We start from the raw sequence: 16973 nt of genomic DNA, 5'->3' as shown, positions 1-16973 counted from the left end.
TAATTGACTGTACATTGCATCCCCACCGCCATTTCCTATTCCCCCTCATCCTTACCAGCATCGGAATTTTCAGTATTTAGGATTTTGGCCATTGTAATAGATGGGTAGTCTAAGAATACTTTCTGGAAATGAACACAGTGTGCTTTGACCAGAATTTATACAATCACATTTATCTGCAATAGGGAAATGTGGCTTTTATTCTAAGTGCCCATCTAATTTGAAAAGACCAAGTTCTTATTGTTAAGGAGGAGAAGATGGCCATTGGGAGTCAACCAAGGGGTCTCTGCCTTACTATAAGAAAGAAAAGTCCCCTCAAACCAGTTTAAGCACTAGGGAGACAATTTGCTGGGTGGATTCAGGAGACTTCATGGTGCCCCAAGGAGAGAAACATGGAAGGACCTCTCAGTGTAGGATCTGGAAAGTCATTAGGAATCAGGGCTGTTTTTCTGCCTTTATGTGGCATCACGGATCTCACTGACTTCCTCCTCCTCCTCCTCCCCTCCTTCTCCTCTTCCTCCTCCTCCTCCTCCTCCTCCTCCTCCTCCTCCTCCCCTTCTCCTCCTCCTCCTCCTCCTCCTTCCCCCCTCCCCTCCCCTCCCCTCTTCCTCTTCTTCTTTTCTGTTTTTGACAATAGTTCAGAGCTTTTTCCTGCCTCTTCACTCAAGGATCACTCCTCCCAACAGGCTTGGGGGGACCATATGTGGTGCCAGGGATCCAGCCTGTGTCGGCCATGTGCAAGACTAGTGTCCTACCCATTGTACCTGCTGTACTACCACTCTGGCCTCACTGACTTCTTTCTAGATACCTGTCCTGTTCTCATCTCTTTGCATATGATTCAAAAAACAGTTCAGCTTAAGTCCTTCTGATTAGTTAGCTTCCTAGATCCCAAGTTCAAATTCCTTAGAGAGAACATCTGATTGACCTGACTTGGGTCATGAAACCACTCTTGTCCTGTCAGCTGTGACTAGAACAAACAAGGTGGCAAGGGTACGCTCCAGAGGGGAAGAAGGCAGTTGTCAGGGAAATGGGTATCATGCACTCAGAAGACTAATCCAGAGTTACCCAGGATGTGGACTTAGATCTCTTAGGTTAATCCTGTCCCAGGGTTTTGCAAACCATCATTCATTTAGGTAAACAAACATTGTGCTGCTTCTTTATGCTAGGTAAATGTTAGCCTGTTAGCCATGGGTCTTATCTTCTAGGAATTAAAAAAAAAAATCTCTTTGGAATTGGTTCATGTCCTTAACCTTTATTATTTTTGGGTGATGTCATAGATCCATAAATTAATTATATCTTAGTTTTCCTCTTCAGGTTTCCAAGTGGGGATCAAGGACCTTTATATTTGGGGGAGGGAGGTGGTCCACACTCATTGGTGCTCAGGGCCCATACCTGGCTCTGTGCTCAGGGGATACATCTGGCACTGGGCAGGAGAGGAGGGGGAGGGGGACAGGACCGTAGGCCATGCTCGGGTTCCAGCCATTGTTGTGGCTACAACTGCATGCAACACAAATGCCTTCATCTCTGTCCCATCTCTGGCCTGGGATCAAGGACACATGGTTCCCCATCTAAGTCCTTGGGAACTGCACGTGTGTCCATGTTCCCTCCTCTTGTGTGTGTCTCTCCTGTAAAAGTATGTTACGTTCTTTAGTTGATTCAAATATGATTCCCTGCCTTAATTTCCCAAATTCCTTAAATTTCCTTATTCCTCTCCAACATGGGCAGTCTCTGGTCCCAAGCACAAAAGTATCTCAAGTTCATATCCAGGGAGGAGAATGTTAGGTTTCAAGTCCACATAGGAAAGGTACCTGGAAGTTTTTGGACCTCTTGAGCACAGAAGCTGTTAGCAGTAACATAGGGACTGTGCATTGAGATCGCTCTGTGCCTAGTACCAAGCTAAATCCCTTGTGTACATTGTCTCTTACATCTAATTTTATAGCAGTGGTGAGTGGTAGGCATTATTTTCCTCATTTTATAGATTACGAATCAATGAGCTCAGAGAGAATAGGCTACTTGCCCAAGGTCACACAGCATATGGATAGTGGAGGTGGGTTTCAAAACCAGATCCTCCTCCCAACAGAGGCTTCTGAGAACAGTCCTAGTTGCCTCGTGCAAGCTCTCTTGTGAGTATCGCTTTGGCATCTTTGGAGCTTCCATTCCAAATGTGTTTGTTTACTCTTGCCATGTTGCAGTCACTTTAATTCCACACAGTAGGTGGAGCTGGCCAAGATGAGGCCATGGTATGTGAATGGAGCACTATTCTGGGCCCCCTTGTAGGCCAACTCAGTTGCTCGCCCATTGTTTGATTCTGGCCAAGGCCCTCACCCCTTGGCCTCAATTTCTTTACTGGTGGCCCTGAAAACCCTTATATCCTACCATTACCATCTTAACTGGGCCTCTCTTGTGCACGCATGTGTGTGTGTGTGTGTGTGTGTGTGTGTGTGTGTGTGTGTGTGTAGAGCAAAACTCAGGCCACACACAGAGGCCACACCCTACCACTGAGCCACATCCCCAGCTCACTTAATTATGTTTCATAATGATTTCCTGAACTTACCCCAGGCACATCCTTTCCACCACCAGTGTCTCCAGTATCCCCTCCATCCCACCCTGACCCCTACCTCTATGGCAGATGATTTCCCCCATACTCTCTCTGTACATTGGGGCATTATAGTTTGCAGTACAGATACTGAGAGGCTGTCACATTTGGTCCTTCATCTACATTTGGCACACATCTCCTGTCCTGATCAATCCATCCAACTATCATTGACGCAGTGATCCCTTCTCTATTCCAGATGCCTTCTCCCCCAGCTCATGAGGCAGGCTTCCAAGCATGGAACAATATTCCTGGCCCTTGTTCTACTGTCCTTGGATGTCAGTCTCATATTATGTCATTTTATGTTCCACAAATGTTTCTCGGCGGTTTCCATCTAAGCTGGACCCTTTGACCTGTCCCATCTTCTGACCATCCCCAACAGTCTGAGGTTTGCTTCTTAGCCCCCAGACTTTAAGGCTGCCTGATATTGTCTCAGAGATGCTGAGCATAAGCCCTCCTCCCTCTCTCATCTGACACCCAATATTGTGTCCTCTTTACCCTCACATGGTTGTTTATGGCACCTGGGATGTAATGGGCATCTAGAGAAGTCCACCTTCTTGCCCCTGGTCTCTTGCGAAGTGATTTGTACATACATCAGATCATTTAACCACTCCCTGGGTCGCGCCATACTCCCACCCCCATTCTGAGGACAAGGCAACCCCAGGTTCAGAGAAGGGAACAAATTATTCAAGATTGACAGACTACTGAATGCCTGAGCTGAGATGCCAACCTGGTCTGGCATGCTCCGCCACACCCCAGGGTTTTGTCTCACACCCTCGACTCAGCCAGTAGCTGGGGTCTGTGGTTTTCCTATGTATATAACTTACTCTATGGATTTTGTGTGGTCTGTTTACATTTGGTGGGAGTGCATGGAGGAGTCCCTCAGGACAGCGGAAACTCACAGTAAGTGTTTGGGAGGATGGTCTTGTGGCTCCTTCATAGAGGAGCCGTGCTGGACCTCTGTCCATGTTTGCTTGCAGATCCTGGAAGGAGACCAGGCTATCCTGCAGAGAATAAAGAAGGCTGTGCGTGCCATCCACAGCTCTGGCCTTGGTGAGTGAGCCCATGCGAGACCCCGCTTTGCCTGGGGACCCACTCCTGACCTAGGCTGGAGCAAACTCCAAGCTCTCTTCCTTGCCTTCCCAGGCCACGTAGAAAATGAGGAGCAATACCGAGAGGCTGTGGAGTCATTAGGCAACAGCCACTTGTCCCAGAACAGCCACGAACTGTCCACGGGCTTCCTGAACTTAGCTGTGTTCACCCGTGAAGTGGCTGCACTCTTCAAAAACCTGGTAAGACCCCTGCTCCCAGCGCCCCCAACCCCCACTCCCCTTGTTCCTAGATGACCCTGTGGGCTTAGCTTATTTTCTATCCTTCCTCCAGCTTGCTCATGATCTCTAGTCTCCCTTTGACCTTTGACCTGTGACCTGACACCCCTTTCCAGTCCTGACCTTGTTTTCTTCCCATCCCCTTTGTCTCTCCCTCTCTGCTTTTTCTTGTTCTTCTCTGTGGTGAGTACCTGGGAGCAGAGGTGAGCCTCTCAGTAGGGGGTTAGCCCCAGGCAGGAGGGGAAAGCTCCTTGGAGGAGGCTGGGTAGAAGAGAGGTGGATTTAGGGGTTCTTCTCTTGGTGCTTTTCCTCCACTCTCTTCTTTTGGATCTGGTGGATCTTTTATGTTGCTGGGATTGCACCCGGGACCTCACACATGCAAGGCATTTCTCTACCACTGGGCCACACCCCAGCCCCTTGACTGCATCTGTTGTGTCTTAAAGGCCTGGGACTCGCGTTGCCTCAGCTGGCCTCTTTGTTCCTGTGGCTCCTGGCCTTGTGCCCTTCTTGAGGGTATCCTCGATGGTTGCTTCCTCACATTGTCCAAGTCCCTCCTTCTGGTCATAGCCAGATACAAGCACCCAGGTTCTTAGCATTTCCTGAATGTTTGTACTCACTGACCCTTGGTGCCATGCTGTAGGGGATTGGCTTTACTCGATGCTTTCCCCCATTCCCAAAGCCAAGATTCAGCTTTCTCCACTCAAGGGTTAATACTTGAGGGCAAGAGAAATAGCACAGCAAGTAGGGCATTTGCCTTGCTTGTGACATTGAACTTGGGTTCAATCCCTGGCACCACATATGGTCCTCTAATCTCTCCAGGAATGATCCCTGAGACAGAGCCAAGAGTAAGCCCTGAGCATAGCCAGATGTGCTCCCCATTCCCCCACACCCTACCCCAAAAGAGTAATGCTGAGAGACACATGTTAATGCAAGCAAAATAGTTTATTCAGGAGCCAGGAACCTGAAAAGATGTGCAATTTGTCCCAAAACGTCATCTCCCTCTTAAACTGGGACTTGGACTTTATTTAGGGAAAAGTGGGTGTTGGGGCCATAGGAAGAGAGGAAGGCCCTGTATGACACTGTCAGTGGATTCAGGTTGGTGGCCTGCTTCTGGGAAGCACTTTGAAATATCAGTCTGTCTCCAGGAGCCTGAAGAGATCGCTCCTTGGTCTGTGACTGGTTCCTGGCTGAACATTAAACACATGATGTCTGAAAACCCAACTATACTTTTCAAAAAAAGAAGGTCAGGACCCAAGAGTTGTGTGTGTGAGAGGCTGTAAGGACTATCTGTGGCAGCCAAGATGGGGTTCCTGCTGTCTTTTTTTATCTTTATATCTTTTTTTTCCTTATCACTTTTTTTTGAGGGGGTCACATTCGACGATGCTCAGGGGACCATATGGGATGCTGGGAATCGAACCCGAGTTTTCCACGTGCAAGGCAAATGCCCTAGCCACTGTACTGTTGCTCCAGCCCCCACTTTATTACTTTTTAGGCTGAGAAATTAGGACATAAGGTTAAACAATTTGACCGCCATCAGACAACCTGACTGGAACTCAGGATATCTGACTCCAGCACCAGCCTGGCTGGTTCTGCCCCAGGAAAGCCCCTCTCCTCTGGGCTCTGTAGCTTAGAGATCACTTAACGTGGCTCCAATCTGTCCTCCCTGCACTGCCTCTGAGAGGCAGTTAGCTTGGTAGTGAGGCACCCACACCTCGAGCTTATACTGGGGTCTTGACCCTTCATCCTGCTGCTCACTGTGTGTGTGACCCTGAGCCTGGTCACTCCCTCTGCCTGAGCCCCAGGTCTTGCCTCTTAAAATAGGCGTAATAATAATAATGATGCCCGCCCCATAGTTATGGTTGCAATGGCGATGAAGCAAGGGAAGTGCCATGAGTAAGCAGGCGCTCAGTAAGTCAGCTAATGTTGCCATCTGTCATTATTCCTTCTCTTCACCTAGCTCTGTTGCGCACACAGCCTGTGTGGAGGCACACAGCACACTGAAGTTCAGTAGAATTAGTGACCACCTTTGTCTTGACCTCTGCTCCCCATTTCAGCCAAGTTGCTGTTTCTTGAGAGTTGACTCTGCTGGGTGTTGAACCACTGACTGGTGACACAGGATGGTTGAGCTCAGAAAATCATAGACTGGGGATCAGCAAGCATGGTGGGCAAGGTACTTGCCTTGTACACAGTTGACTCTGGTTCACTCCCAGGCGTGGTCCCCTGAGCATGGCCAGGAGTGGTGCCTGACCAAGAGCCAGGAGTGAGCCCTAAGTAGTGGCCCCTCAAAAGAGCAAATGAAAAAGAACCATAATCTTGTGGGGGAGGCAGTCTAGTGGGGGAGGCATAGTCTGAGGTGTGGAACCATACCAGTACTATGGCACAAATGAGGGACATGGTAGCCTGTACCAGAAGCCAAGTGCTGCCATGATTCAGAAAAAGGTGAGGTCAGCATAGGCTGACCTATGGAGCAGGAGTGATCAAGAAAGATTCTTGGGAGTGAGGGGTATACCTTGACAGTCTGAAATGCTAAGTCGTTTGGGGCTGCCCAGTGACAGAAACTCAGCTCAAACTAGTTTCTTCTTTCTTTCTTTCTTTCTTTCTTTCTTTCTTTCTTTCTTTCTTTCTTTTCTTTCTGTCTGTCCTTCCTTCCTTTCTTCCTTCCTCCCTCCCTCCCTCCCTCCCTTCCTCTCTCTTTCTTTCTTTCTTTCTTTCTTTCTTTCTTTTCTTTCTGTTTGTCCTTCCTTTCTTCCTTCCTCCCTCCCTCCCTTCCTCTTTCTTTCTTTCTTTCTTTCTTTCTTTCTTTCTTTCTTTCTTTCTTTCTCCACACATGTCAATGCTCAGGGGTTACTCCAGGTTATGCACTCAGGAATCACTCCTGCTAGTGCTGGGTGGACCATACAGGATGCCAGGGATTGAATCCAGGTCAATGTGTGCAAGGCAAGTGCCTTACCCTCTGTACTATCTCTCCAGCCCCAAACTTGGTTAATTTTTAAAAGGAATTAATGGGCCCTGTAATGAGAAGTCCAGGGGTGTCACTGGCGTTAGGCTCCTCCTCTTTCTCTTCATTATTTTTTGTCTTCACTCTTTGGGTAAAGGGGACCTGCCACCCAGATTCAAATCTTGCCAGAAGAAAGACCCGGTGTTTTTCTTGGGTCTGTCTTTCTTTCCAGAGTCCCAGGAAAGGGGCTGGGTGGCTGGCTGGGCTCACATTCCTAACAGGGCCAGAGCTGGAGAAAAGGGCTTCTGGGGCCAACTCCAACTCCTGTGTTTACCCCATGGAACTGCCAGGAAAGGGTTCCCCTATGTAATCAGGGGAGACAGGGGCTCGCAGGACACAAGCAGCAGAGGGACACAACAGGTAACATCCTGGAGTTAGAGAGAGAGGTGAGGGACAACTGGTCCTGACCTGGGCTGTTCCTAGAGCCCAGACTGATAAGAGGAGGGGCCACCACTTTACCGGGAGTGGACTGCACCCCTGCTCTGTCCTTCCTTCTGTCTCCCATCTGTCCCCTGCCCCCTTCAACATACTTCTGCCTTTGTCTCCTGCTGCTTCACGGTAGCCTGTACCCCACGGGTACTGGGTCCTGTCCTGCAGGTGGACAGAAGGACACTCACTAAAGGTGACGGGGCTGGGGGGGGGGTTCTGCTTTTTCCAGGTTCAGAACCTGAACAACATTGTCTCCTTCCCCCTGGACAGTATGTTGAAGGGACAGCTGAGGGACGGGCGACAGGTGAGTCTCTGTGCGGGGAACAGTATGCCCAGGGTAGTGGGAGGGAAGGGGGTGGACAGGAGAGCATAGGGGTGGCAGGGCTGGGCTTGGGCCAGAGAGCAAGGGAGGGGCGGTCACGGGGAGAGGGCTGGCCCCCTCTTCTGAACCCCTGGAAGGACACGGGAGCCTGACCTCCTGTCCTCCGGGCGCCTGTGGGGAATAGCTCACATAATCCAGCAACAGCCCATTGCAGTGCTTCCATGGGTACCGTTGCCCCCATTTTGCACCCGAGGAAACTGAGACTCAGAGATTTGGGGAACCTGCAATGGTTTCTGAAGCTAGTCCACAGAGGGGCCAGTGTGAAACTGGGGCTGCCCTTTTTGAGCCTGGAGCAGTTAGAGCTTGGAAGAAGGCTCAGAATAATCTTCCTGGGAAGTCTTCCCCAGAAGGCCTGGGGGAGGAGCTGTTCTCTCCCCAGAGGCTTCTCTCCTTGCCCCAAGCTGGACCCCAGCCTGGGAACCACCCAAACCAGACAGACAGCTTTTACCCTCGGCTGACGGGATACCTTGAAAACAGGGCTGACCCAAAGGGTTGAGCTGGATAAGCCACAGACAGTCTAGGCCAGGGGCCAAGGACGTGGCTCAGCAGGAGAGTACAGGACTTGGCACCCCACGCCCGCATGCATGCACGCCTATGCCGGGAACCAGCAGGTCTCGCTCGCTTGCTGTGTGTCCTGCAATAGACTTCTTCGCCTCTCTCTGCACATGTCTTCCTGTTCATAATGACGATCTCATACCAGCTGGGCATCAGTGGGTAAAGTTGGGTAAAGTTGGTGGAGAAAACTGACCATCCTCCTACCACCCTCGCCCTCATGGTAGTCTCTCTTTTTTTTTTTTTTTTTGCTTTTTGGGTCACACCCAGCGAGGCTCAGGGGTTACTCCTGGCTCTGCACTCAGGAATCGCTCTTGGCAGTGCTGGGGGACCATATGGAGTGCTGGGGATCGAACCTGGGTCGGCCGCGTGGAAAGCAAATACCCTACCTGTTGTACTATATAGCTCCAGCCCTCTATCTTTTGAGGGATGGGGCAGACCTAGGATATTCTCCTCATACCTTGAGCCCATCAAACCCCCATGCTGCACAGCGTGGTCAGGTGGAAGGAGGACCTGTAGCAGAGAAAGCTCATTCTGGAGAAGTGGGCTCATTTGGGAGTATTTGGGGGCCGGCAAGGATGGAGGTAGGGTTGGATTCATGTGACTCTGATCAGCACAGGGGAGCATGTGAGCAGTGTCCCCTTAAAGGTGGCTAAATAGCTGTTGACCCCAGATCCCAAGCACTGCTGTTTTTCAAACTGTCCTTTTGAAACCTTTTGCAGGATTCCAAAAAGCAGTTGGAGAAGGCATGGAAGGACTACGAAGCCAAAATGTGAGTGGCTGTGGCCAGAGCACGGTGTCCAGGACAGAGACTGTATGTGGGAGCAGGAGGGTGGATTGTGGAGAGAAATGAGGTGTTGCCAGAACATGCTGCCCGAGGTACAAAGCCTCTTGCTCTCCAAAGGCATTTGGGGGTTGGTTTATGCCCCAGATCTGACCAGAATCTGGCAGCTAAGCCCCGAGAGACACCCAAAGGGTGTGAAGAGTCTAAGGCTCTCAGAGACCTGTTTGCTTGGTGGTTGCTGACATGGGCAGTGACAGAAAACAGCTTTCACTTCAGAACATGGATGTGCAGGTGACTCAGCCCTCCTGCTCACCCAGCCCAGGGAGGGAGGGAGCAGTGTCCCAATGAACATGGAAGGCTCAGAGACGTTAAGTCACATGACAAGGCCACACAGTGAGGCAGAGACAGCATTGGGGTCCATGTTCCTTGATCCTTTCTGCAACGTGTTATGTCTAAATACTTCATGGCAGAAGGGAGTTGCCTCTTGTGTGTACCAGATAATTAATTCATCCTCTCCCCAACTGCGGGGACACCCTGAGGACAGGAATGTCCTTCACAGAGACTGCTGGTGGTTTGCCTTCTGGAGGGCACACAGGTCCATGGTGCAGCCCTCTGCCAGGGCTCAGCCAGACCTCACCTTGTTTGCTTTGCTCACCTTTATAAACTGTTTGCTCTTGTATTTTGTGAAAACAATACACATTCCTTATGAAAAACTTAGAAAATAGTAAGTAAAAGAGTAAAAATTTGTCATCATTTGTGGAAGACTAGGAGCATGTAGGGAATATCTATTTTGTGCCTGGCTGGCTTTGGGACAAAGGGGGCGGCCTCCCAAGCAGTGCTCAGAGGACCTGGGGCAACTCCCAGTGGGCCTAAGACAGTTTCTGGGTATAGCAGTGTTGAGCTACCAGGGCCACATGTGGTGGTGCAGGGAGATGGAGACAAAAGGTGTCTGGAGCATAGAGCTCCAGTCCTTGAGCATGGTGCTCCAGGACTTTGCTTTATCACCCTGGCCCTCAGAAAAAATTTTACACACTCTGGGGTAGTACTCTTTTTGTTTTGATACTCTGGGGTAGTACTCTTTTTGTTTTGTTACTTCGTGTGTGCGTGTGTGTGTGTGTGTGTGCGCGTGCGCGTGCACATGCGTGTGTGTATGTATGTATGTTTGTTTGGGGCATACCCCTGAGACTCCAGTCTTACTCCTGGCTCTGTGCTCATTCCTGGCAGTGTTTGGGAGGCCATATGTGGTGCTCGGGATTGAGCCAGATTAGCCATTACTTGCTGTAGCCATTACTAGCTCTCTGGCCTCTGTTTTTTGTTTATTTAGCTTTCTTTCTTTTCTCTTCCTTGTTCTCTTGGTGGGAGTGGCAGGGGGAGGGAACCACACCCACTAGTGCTTAGGCTCTGCCCCCAGCTCTGTGCTCAGGCATCGATGGCAGAGTCACTCAAGGGAACATGCAGTTTTGGGATCAAACCCAGGACCCTCACATGTGGAGCATATGCTTAGCCCACTGAGCTCTCTCTCTGACCCACAATTTTAAAATTTTTGTTACTGATTCATAAGTGATATATAATATTCTGAAATTTCAGGGGGTTAGCTCTTCACCTCTAAGTGTGTGTAATATCACACCTGCCACCGAAGTGAGTTGTAAAGTGAGGTTTTTTTTTTTTGGGGGGGGGGAGAGGGGCACACTCAGAAGTATTCAGGGCTTACTTCTGGCTCTGTGCTTCGGGGTTACTCCTGATGATGCTCAGGAGACCATATTTAATATCAAGGGTTGAAACAGGGTAGGTCATATACAAGGCAAGTACTTTAATTCCTATACTGCATCTCTGGCCCCAGCACTTCATTTTATTTTTATTTTGCAATGCCAGGGATCCAGCCCAGGTTCTCACATATGCAAGGCAATCGTTTTACCACTGAGCTACAGTCCCTGCCTTAGCACTGTTGTTTTATTAATTGAAAATATGGGGTGAGGGGCCAGAGTGATATTACAGTAGGTAGGGAATTTGCCTTGCATGCAACTGAGCTAGTTTGATCCCTGGCATTTGATATAGACCCCAGACCACCGTCAGGAGTAATTCCTGAGTGAAGAACCAGGAGTAATCCCTGAACATCCCTAAGTGTCACCCCCCTCCCCAAATGCAGGGTGAAGGGCTGGAGAGTGAGTATAGTGGGTAGATATTTGCTTTGTATGTGGCCAATTCTGATTTGATCTCCAGCATCATATGTGTTCTGCTGAGCCCCACCAGGAGTAAGCGCTGAGCACCCTCCACCATCCCCCTCACCCCAAAGTGGATGAGACTACCAGAAACTAGGAGGAACGGCCTTGATCTCCAAGCTGGAGTATTACTATCTTCTCGGTCCTTTTTTTTTTTTTGGTTTGTTTGAAGGCCACACTGGCAGTGCTCAGGGCTTACTCATGTCTCGCGGTTCTGTACTTAGTGATCACTCCTGGTGGGGTGCAGGGGACCAAATGGGGATCGGGAATTGAACCCAGCTTGGCTGTGGAAGGCAAGCACCCTTCTCACTGTACTCTCTCTACAGCCCTCAGTCATTTTTTTAATATATGAAGCAATATTTTTACCTAAATGAAATCATAATCATCATACTATTTTATAAGTTTCACTATAAAATACGTCACAGCCATCTTATTCACATCATTTCATTTGTTTTTTTTTGGGGGGAGGGGGTGGGCACACCTGCAAGTGCTTAGGGGCTACACTGGCTCAGTTTTTAGGGATTGCACCCAGCAGTGCTCAAGGACCGGGATTGGACATACTCCAGTCCTTTGAACTCCATTACATATCCTTATGCAGCATTACTTCAGTGGGTGCAGAGTGCCCACATATGCATATTCCGTATATATTTCTCCCCCCCACCCCCCTCATCACTGGGAACGCTTCTGGGAACTCATCTTTGTTCCCATCTGGAGATTTTTCCTACGATCATCTCCACGAAGTAGAGCCTGCAGCTTTATTGTTCCTGTGGCTTCCTGGGCCAGGAGACCTCCTTCCCTCCAGAGGGAGTTTCTCCTACTCCCTGGCTGTTGCTGGAAATCCTGGAGAAGGGGTGGGAGTACCACAGGGTGTGGCCACCTGCTCTCCTCAGAGGTCCTGGGAGGGGTGATGGACAGATACCTATTTTATCCCCTGCACCCAACCTGGGTTTGATCCCTGACATCTTATTGGTCCCTTGAGCCAACCAGGAGTAATCCCAGATTGAAGAGCCCGGAATAAGTTCTGAGCACTGTCAGGTGTGGCCCAAATAGAAAAAGGAAAAAAAAGAGAGAGAAAGGAAAGGAAAGGGGTAAAGCTACTGAGTGAGAGGCATTGCCAGGCCTGGACTAGGACCCAGGACTTCTGAGTCCCGTGCTCTCTGCCACACGGCATGGCTTCCTGGCCCCTGCCATGCAGGGTTGAGCCACGTGTCCTGGCACAAGCTTCTGTGTACATTCCCTCTTGGAAGGACTCCAGAAACAGCTAGAAATAGCAAGCCAAGAGTTGCTGTGTAATTCTACCTTGTTCTTACACAAGTCTGTCTGGGCAGCGCTGGATAGCATCTGTCTGATAGCAGCAGGTGTCTGGCATCCTGGTTGGTCCTAGGAGGAGGGTTTCTCTCTCCTTTTGGGGTTGCTGAGTGAGAAAGGCCCACCAGACCCTACACAGGGGCTGAGTCTGTCTTGACTATTCCATATGACACTGATGTTCCACGTGTTTCTTGCCTGAGAAATGGATCCAGTGGTCACTGTGGTGTTGGTGTGAAGATTTGTGTGATGGACATAAAGTGTATCTTTCTGAGCCAGAACTGGGGCCAAGACACCAGAAGGGATTAAGAGGAAGGCATCCAGATCTTGGCTTCTATCATTTCTGCCTGCCAGCTTAGGGCCCTGGGCCACTACTTTCCTTTTCCATATACCAACTTCATCACCTTTAAGATAATCCCCAAGAGCCAGAGAGATAGTAAGGTGCTTACCTTGCACGTGAGCAACCAGGGTTTAATTCCCAGCATCCTATATGGTCTCCCAAGAATCACCAGATGTAACCCCTGAGCATTGCCGAGTGTGGCCTAAAATCCAAAAATCAATAAAATAATCCTGGAATGGAGTTGTAAATATAGGACAGCAGGTAGGTGCTTGAATGCAGCTGACCCAGGTTTGATCCCAGCCACTGCATATGGTTCCCTGATCCTGAGACACTGCTGGGTATTACCCCAAAACAGAAAGAAAAAGAGATGAAGGGGGAGAGAGAGAGAGAGAGAGAGAGAGAGAGAGAGAGAGAGAGAGAGAGAGAGAGAGAGAGAAGAGTCTCGCCCCTGACTTTGATATAACATAGTGGATTGGAACCTGAGTGGCAGGTACCAGGGCTCTAGCATCGGGAATGCCTGGATCAGAGCCTACTCGCCAGCTTAGCATCTGTGATGCAGGAAAATGACTAGTGCCTGAAGCTCTTCAGCTGTAAGCTGGCGGGTAACAATTCCTACCTCATGGGGTTAGTGTGTGAATGGTCTCCAGGCCTTAGTGTGGTCCTTAGTGTGTGACCACACTAATGGGCCTTAGTGTGTGAATGGTCTCCAGGCCACCTCTGTTTTCATATCACCAATCATTATGATTATAATTGACAGTATCATTAACATCACCATAATCCTGTTATTTATTGAGAGCTTAACATAGCTTAAGGACTATAACCTGTATGTTTCCCATCTAAAGAGGAGGAAGTGCTTGTCTCATTTTGAATCGGGAAACCGAAGCTTAGAGATGTTTGAAGGGGATCTTGAGAGAGCTCAAGCGCCAGGGCCCATGCAGGCATGTGCAAGGCCTTAGAGTCAAGTCCTGGTGCCCCCATCTCCCCCCGCCTCCCTAAAGCTCAGGGAACCCTGAACACTGGTGACAAAGGATATTTATAAAGGTTAAGTAAGTGAAGCATCTACCATTCAAATCCAAAATTCATGTTTTTAGCCATTGCTCTATATTGTTGCTGCTTTAGTGTCCATTCACTTAGAGCAGATGCCTTTCCATGTCAGTATTATAAAGCTTCTTCATCCCTTTTAATAGCTGCACAGTATTTCTATGTATGGCCATGGCATACTTTATTTAACCATTTCCTGCAAAAAGACACTTTGTTTACTTGGCATTTTTTCACTATTGAGAGATCTGGCAACACTGTATCTGAGAGATTCCCCTGCCCTGCTAGCCTCTCTACCTACTTAGTTTACCTCGCTCCTTTGAAAGCTGCACAGTTCACTATTGCCAACAACTATGTCACTCAGCCATCAGGCCAGAGATCAGGGCTGATATTTTGGGGGAATCTGAACATGAGTAACAAATGCAGGTTTGATGCACAGAACCTGTCCCCACCCCAACAAACCCCACTATACTGCCATGAACTCCCACTTGGAATGGAAAATAACTCCCGAGAAAATGAAAATCAGAACTCACCAAGGGCTGAGGAGCTAGCTCAGAAGGCTGGGCACATGCTTTGTCTATAGTAGACCCAGGTTCACTCTGGGCACCACACAATCCCCCAAGCACTGCCAGGGGTGACCCCTGAGCTCTATGGTGGGAATAGTCCTGGGCACTGCTTGTATGGCCCCAGAATCAATCACTCATATTTCATCCAGCGGAACTCAGGACTTACTCCTGGTTCTGTACCCAGGGATCTCTCCTGGAAGGGCTCAGGGGTCCACAGACGTGTGGAGATCTAACCTAGGTTGGACGTGTGCAAGGCATGTGCCCTACCCGCTGTACTATCGCTCCGGCCCCAGAAATATTTCTGGATAGCTGGGAGCTGCCCTGGTACCTCACTAATAAAGATCAGGGTTGCTGCTCACCATCCCCCAGGGAAGCCCCCCCTCAGAAAACTATTCCTTTAAAATTTTGTACCAAGATTGAGAAACTACTCCCTGGGTTTCTGGGGTCAGCTGCTGTGTAAATGCTATCCCAGAAGTCTTACCTCAGCGTGGCCTGAAACAGGACGAGGTCAGAGATGCTCTGACAGCCGCACAGTCCAGGCCATTGCTTCTTCCACCCACAGAGAGGAAACCTGGGTTCCAAGGAGCCTGTGATGGTGGGACCAGAGAAAACACAGCGGGGAGGGTGTTTGCCTCATATGTGGCTAACCTGGGTTCCATCCCCGGCAACCCATATGGTCCCCGAAGCCCACCAGAGGTGATCTCTGAGTGCAGAGCCTGGAGTAGCATCTGAGTATCGCCCTGTGTTACAAACTGAGGCGCCTATATTATGGTAAGAGCTGGTGTGTCTTCCATGTTCTCCATCTTACTTGTCTCCTCTAGGACAGAGGAGGGATACTCAGGCCTAGAAAGGGTGTGTCCGTGTCTGTCGTTTCTGCTCAGTGCTGGCACCCACTCGGGTGCAGAACTGTCGGGCAAGATGTTTTTGTGCAGGATTTGTGGTCATGTGGCCCACCCTCAGATGCAGGAAATTCTCACAGCATGGAATGGGTGATTTGAGGGGTGTGAGATTTCAGGAAATCATTACACATGTCCCCAGAGAGGGAAAATAGCCAACCCCTGAGAGCGGTCAGGGAAGGCCCAGGTTCTCTGTGACTACAAGGATGAGAAGCACTTTCTGCCTGCATGCACAGAGAGAACCAAAAGCCGAGAGAGCTCAGTGGACTGGAGCACAGGCTTGGCATGCAGGAGCATTGGGTTTGAGCCCCAGCACCACATGGTCCCAAACACCTCCAATAGTGACCCCTGAGTACAGAGTTGGGAGTTGCTCCTGAGCACCAGTGGGTGTGACCTCAAAACCAAGAAAGCAAATAAACCCCAAGAATTTAAAGTTTTAAATGGGAAGCTCCATAGGCTCAGAGAATGAGGCATTTTGTGCTCACCCACGTGACCCCAAAGTCCTTTCCAAACCAGCAGTGGCCGGACTCCAACTGGTACTTCTTACCTGAACCTTTCGCCTCCTTGTGTAAAACCTCCATCTCCTTCCCACTGTTCTTGGGATAAAGACTAGAAACCTTCACAGGGTCTGCAGTAGACCTTGCATGCTCTGGCCTTTCTTGACCTGGTCTGGAGCTCCTTCCCTCTCCATCTCTGCTCTGATCTCCGGTCCCTTCTGTCCGCAGGTCATCCTGTGGTGGACCCCTCTACCCAGCCCTGACTTCCTATAAGGCTACTTTGCAGACTTGAGATGCCAGCTCAAATGTTTATCTAGGCAAGGACAGGCAATCTATTATACTGTTCTGTAGCTTTCTTTCCTGGCTCTGATCTGTCTTTCTGCCCACAAGTTCACCTGAGTTGTTCTGGTTCATCACTGTACTTGAGGCCCCATGTCTCCCATCAGCAGGCACACTGGAGGGTCCTATGCTCTTATGTGCCCATAATAGGAGGATCCAGGCATGATGGTGATGAAGGGAAGGGGCTGTGAGTGAGCTCATGCATCTCTTTCCTCGGGGCCTAGGGCCAGGCTGGAGAAGGAGAGGGACCGCGCCAAGATGACAGGAGGGAACCCCAGTGAGGTAGCCCAGGACACTCAGAGAGAGCGGCATGTCTTCCAGCTGCACATGTGCGAGGTAAGGGTTGGGTGTGGGGAGGGATTGCCTGTCTTCCTCTCTTGAACCCCAGGAATGCAGTGATAGGCTCAGCCCACGTCCTGTCCAGATGGCCCTAGAGATGTCAGCTGAATTTAGTCATGGCCAAGAAGACTAACCCAGAAGAGGGCCACACTCTTGTCCCCAAGACTCTGCTCATATCCTACATCTTACACGTCCTGCCCTGCCTTCCCCATAGTATCTGCTCAAAGCCGGGGAGAGCCAGGTGAAGCAAGGACCTGATTTCCTGCAGAGCCTCATCAAGTTCTTCCATGCTCAGCACAAGTAGGTATCTGCCTGTGTCCCACCATGGCCCCTGTGTTGCTTCACCCTTCACCCTTCAGGCAGACCCCATG

The 16973-nt window shown here is 49.8% G+C and overlaps 1 protein-coding gene across 2 annotated transcripts in view; it reads left to right on the top strand.

The window, feature by feature from the left end:
* The window catches only part of ASAP3 (ArfGAP with SH3 domain, ankyrin repeat and PH domain 3), a 56199-nt gene that overhangs the window by 23364 nt on the left and 15862 nt on the right, over window positions 1-16973 (top strand). For both annotated transcript variants that reach the window (XM_056123065.1, XM_056123064.1), the window contains exons 2-7: window positions 3571-3643; window positions 3737-3882; window positions 7575-7649; window positions 9002-9051; window positions 16488-16599; window positions 16817-16902. In XM_056123065.1, coding sequence (XP_055979040.1) covers window positions 3571-3643; window positions 3737-3882; window positions 7575-7649; window positions 9002-9051; window positions 16488-16599; window positions 16817-16902 — 542 coding nt within the window. The remainder of the gene's footprint in view (window positions 1-3570; window positions 3644-3736; window positions 3883-7574; window positions 7650-9001; window positions 9052-16487; window positions 16600-16816; window positions 16903-16973) is intronic.

This window comes from Sorex fumeus, unplaced genomic scaffold (genome assembly GCF_029834395.1).
Source record: "Sorex fumeus unplaced genomic scaffold, SorFum_2.1 ptg000047l, whole genome shotgun sequence".
In the NCBI taxonomy this organism is placed as follows: Eukaryota; Metazoa; Chordata; class Mammalia; order Eulipotyphla; family Soricidae; genus Sorex; species Sorex fumeus.
The sequence above is the reverse complement of the archived record's forward strand: the minus strand, read 5'-3'. Positions and strand labels throughout refer to the sequence as shown.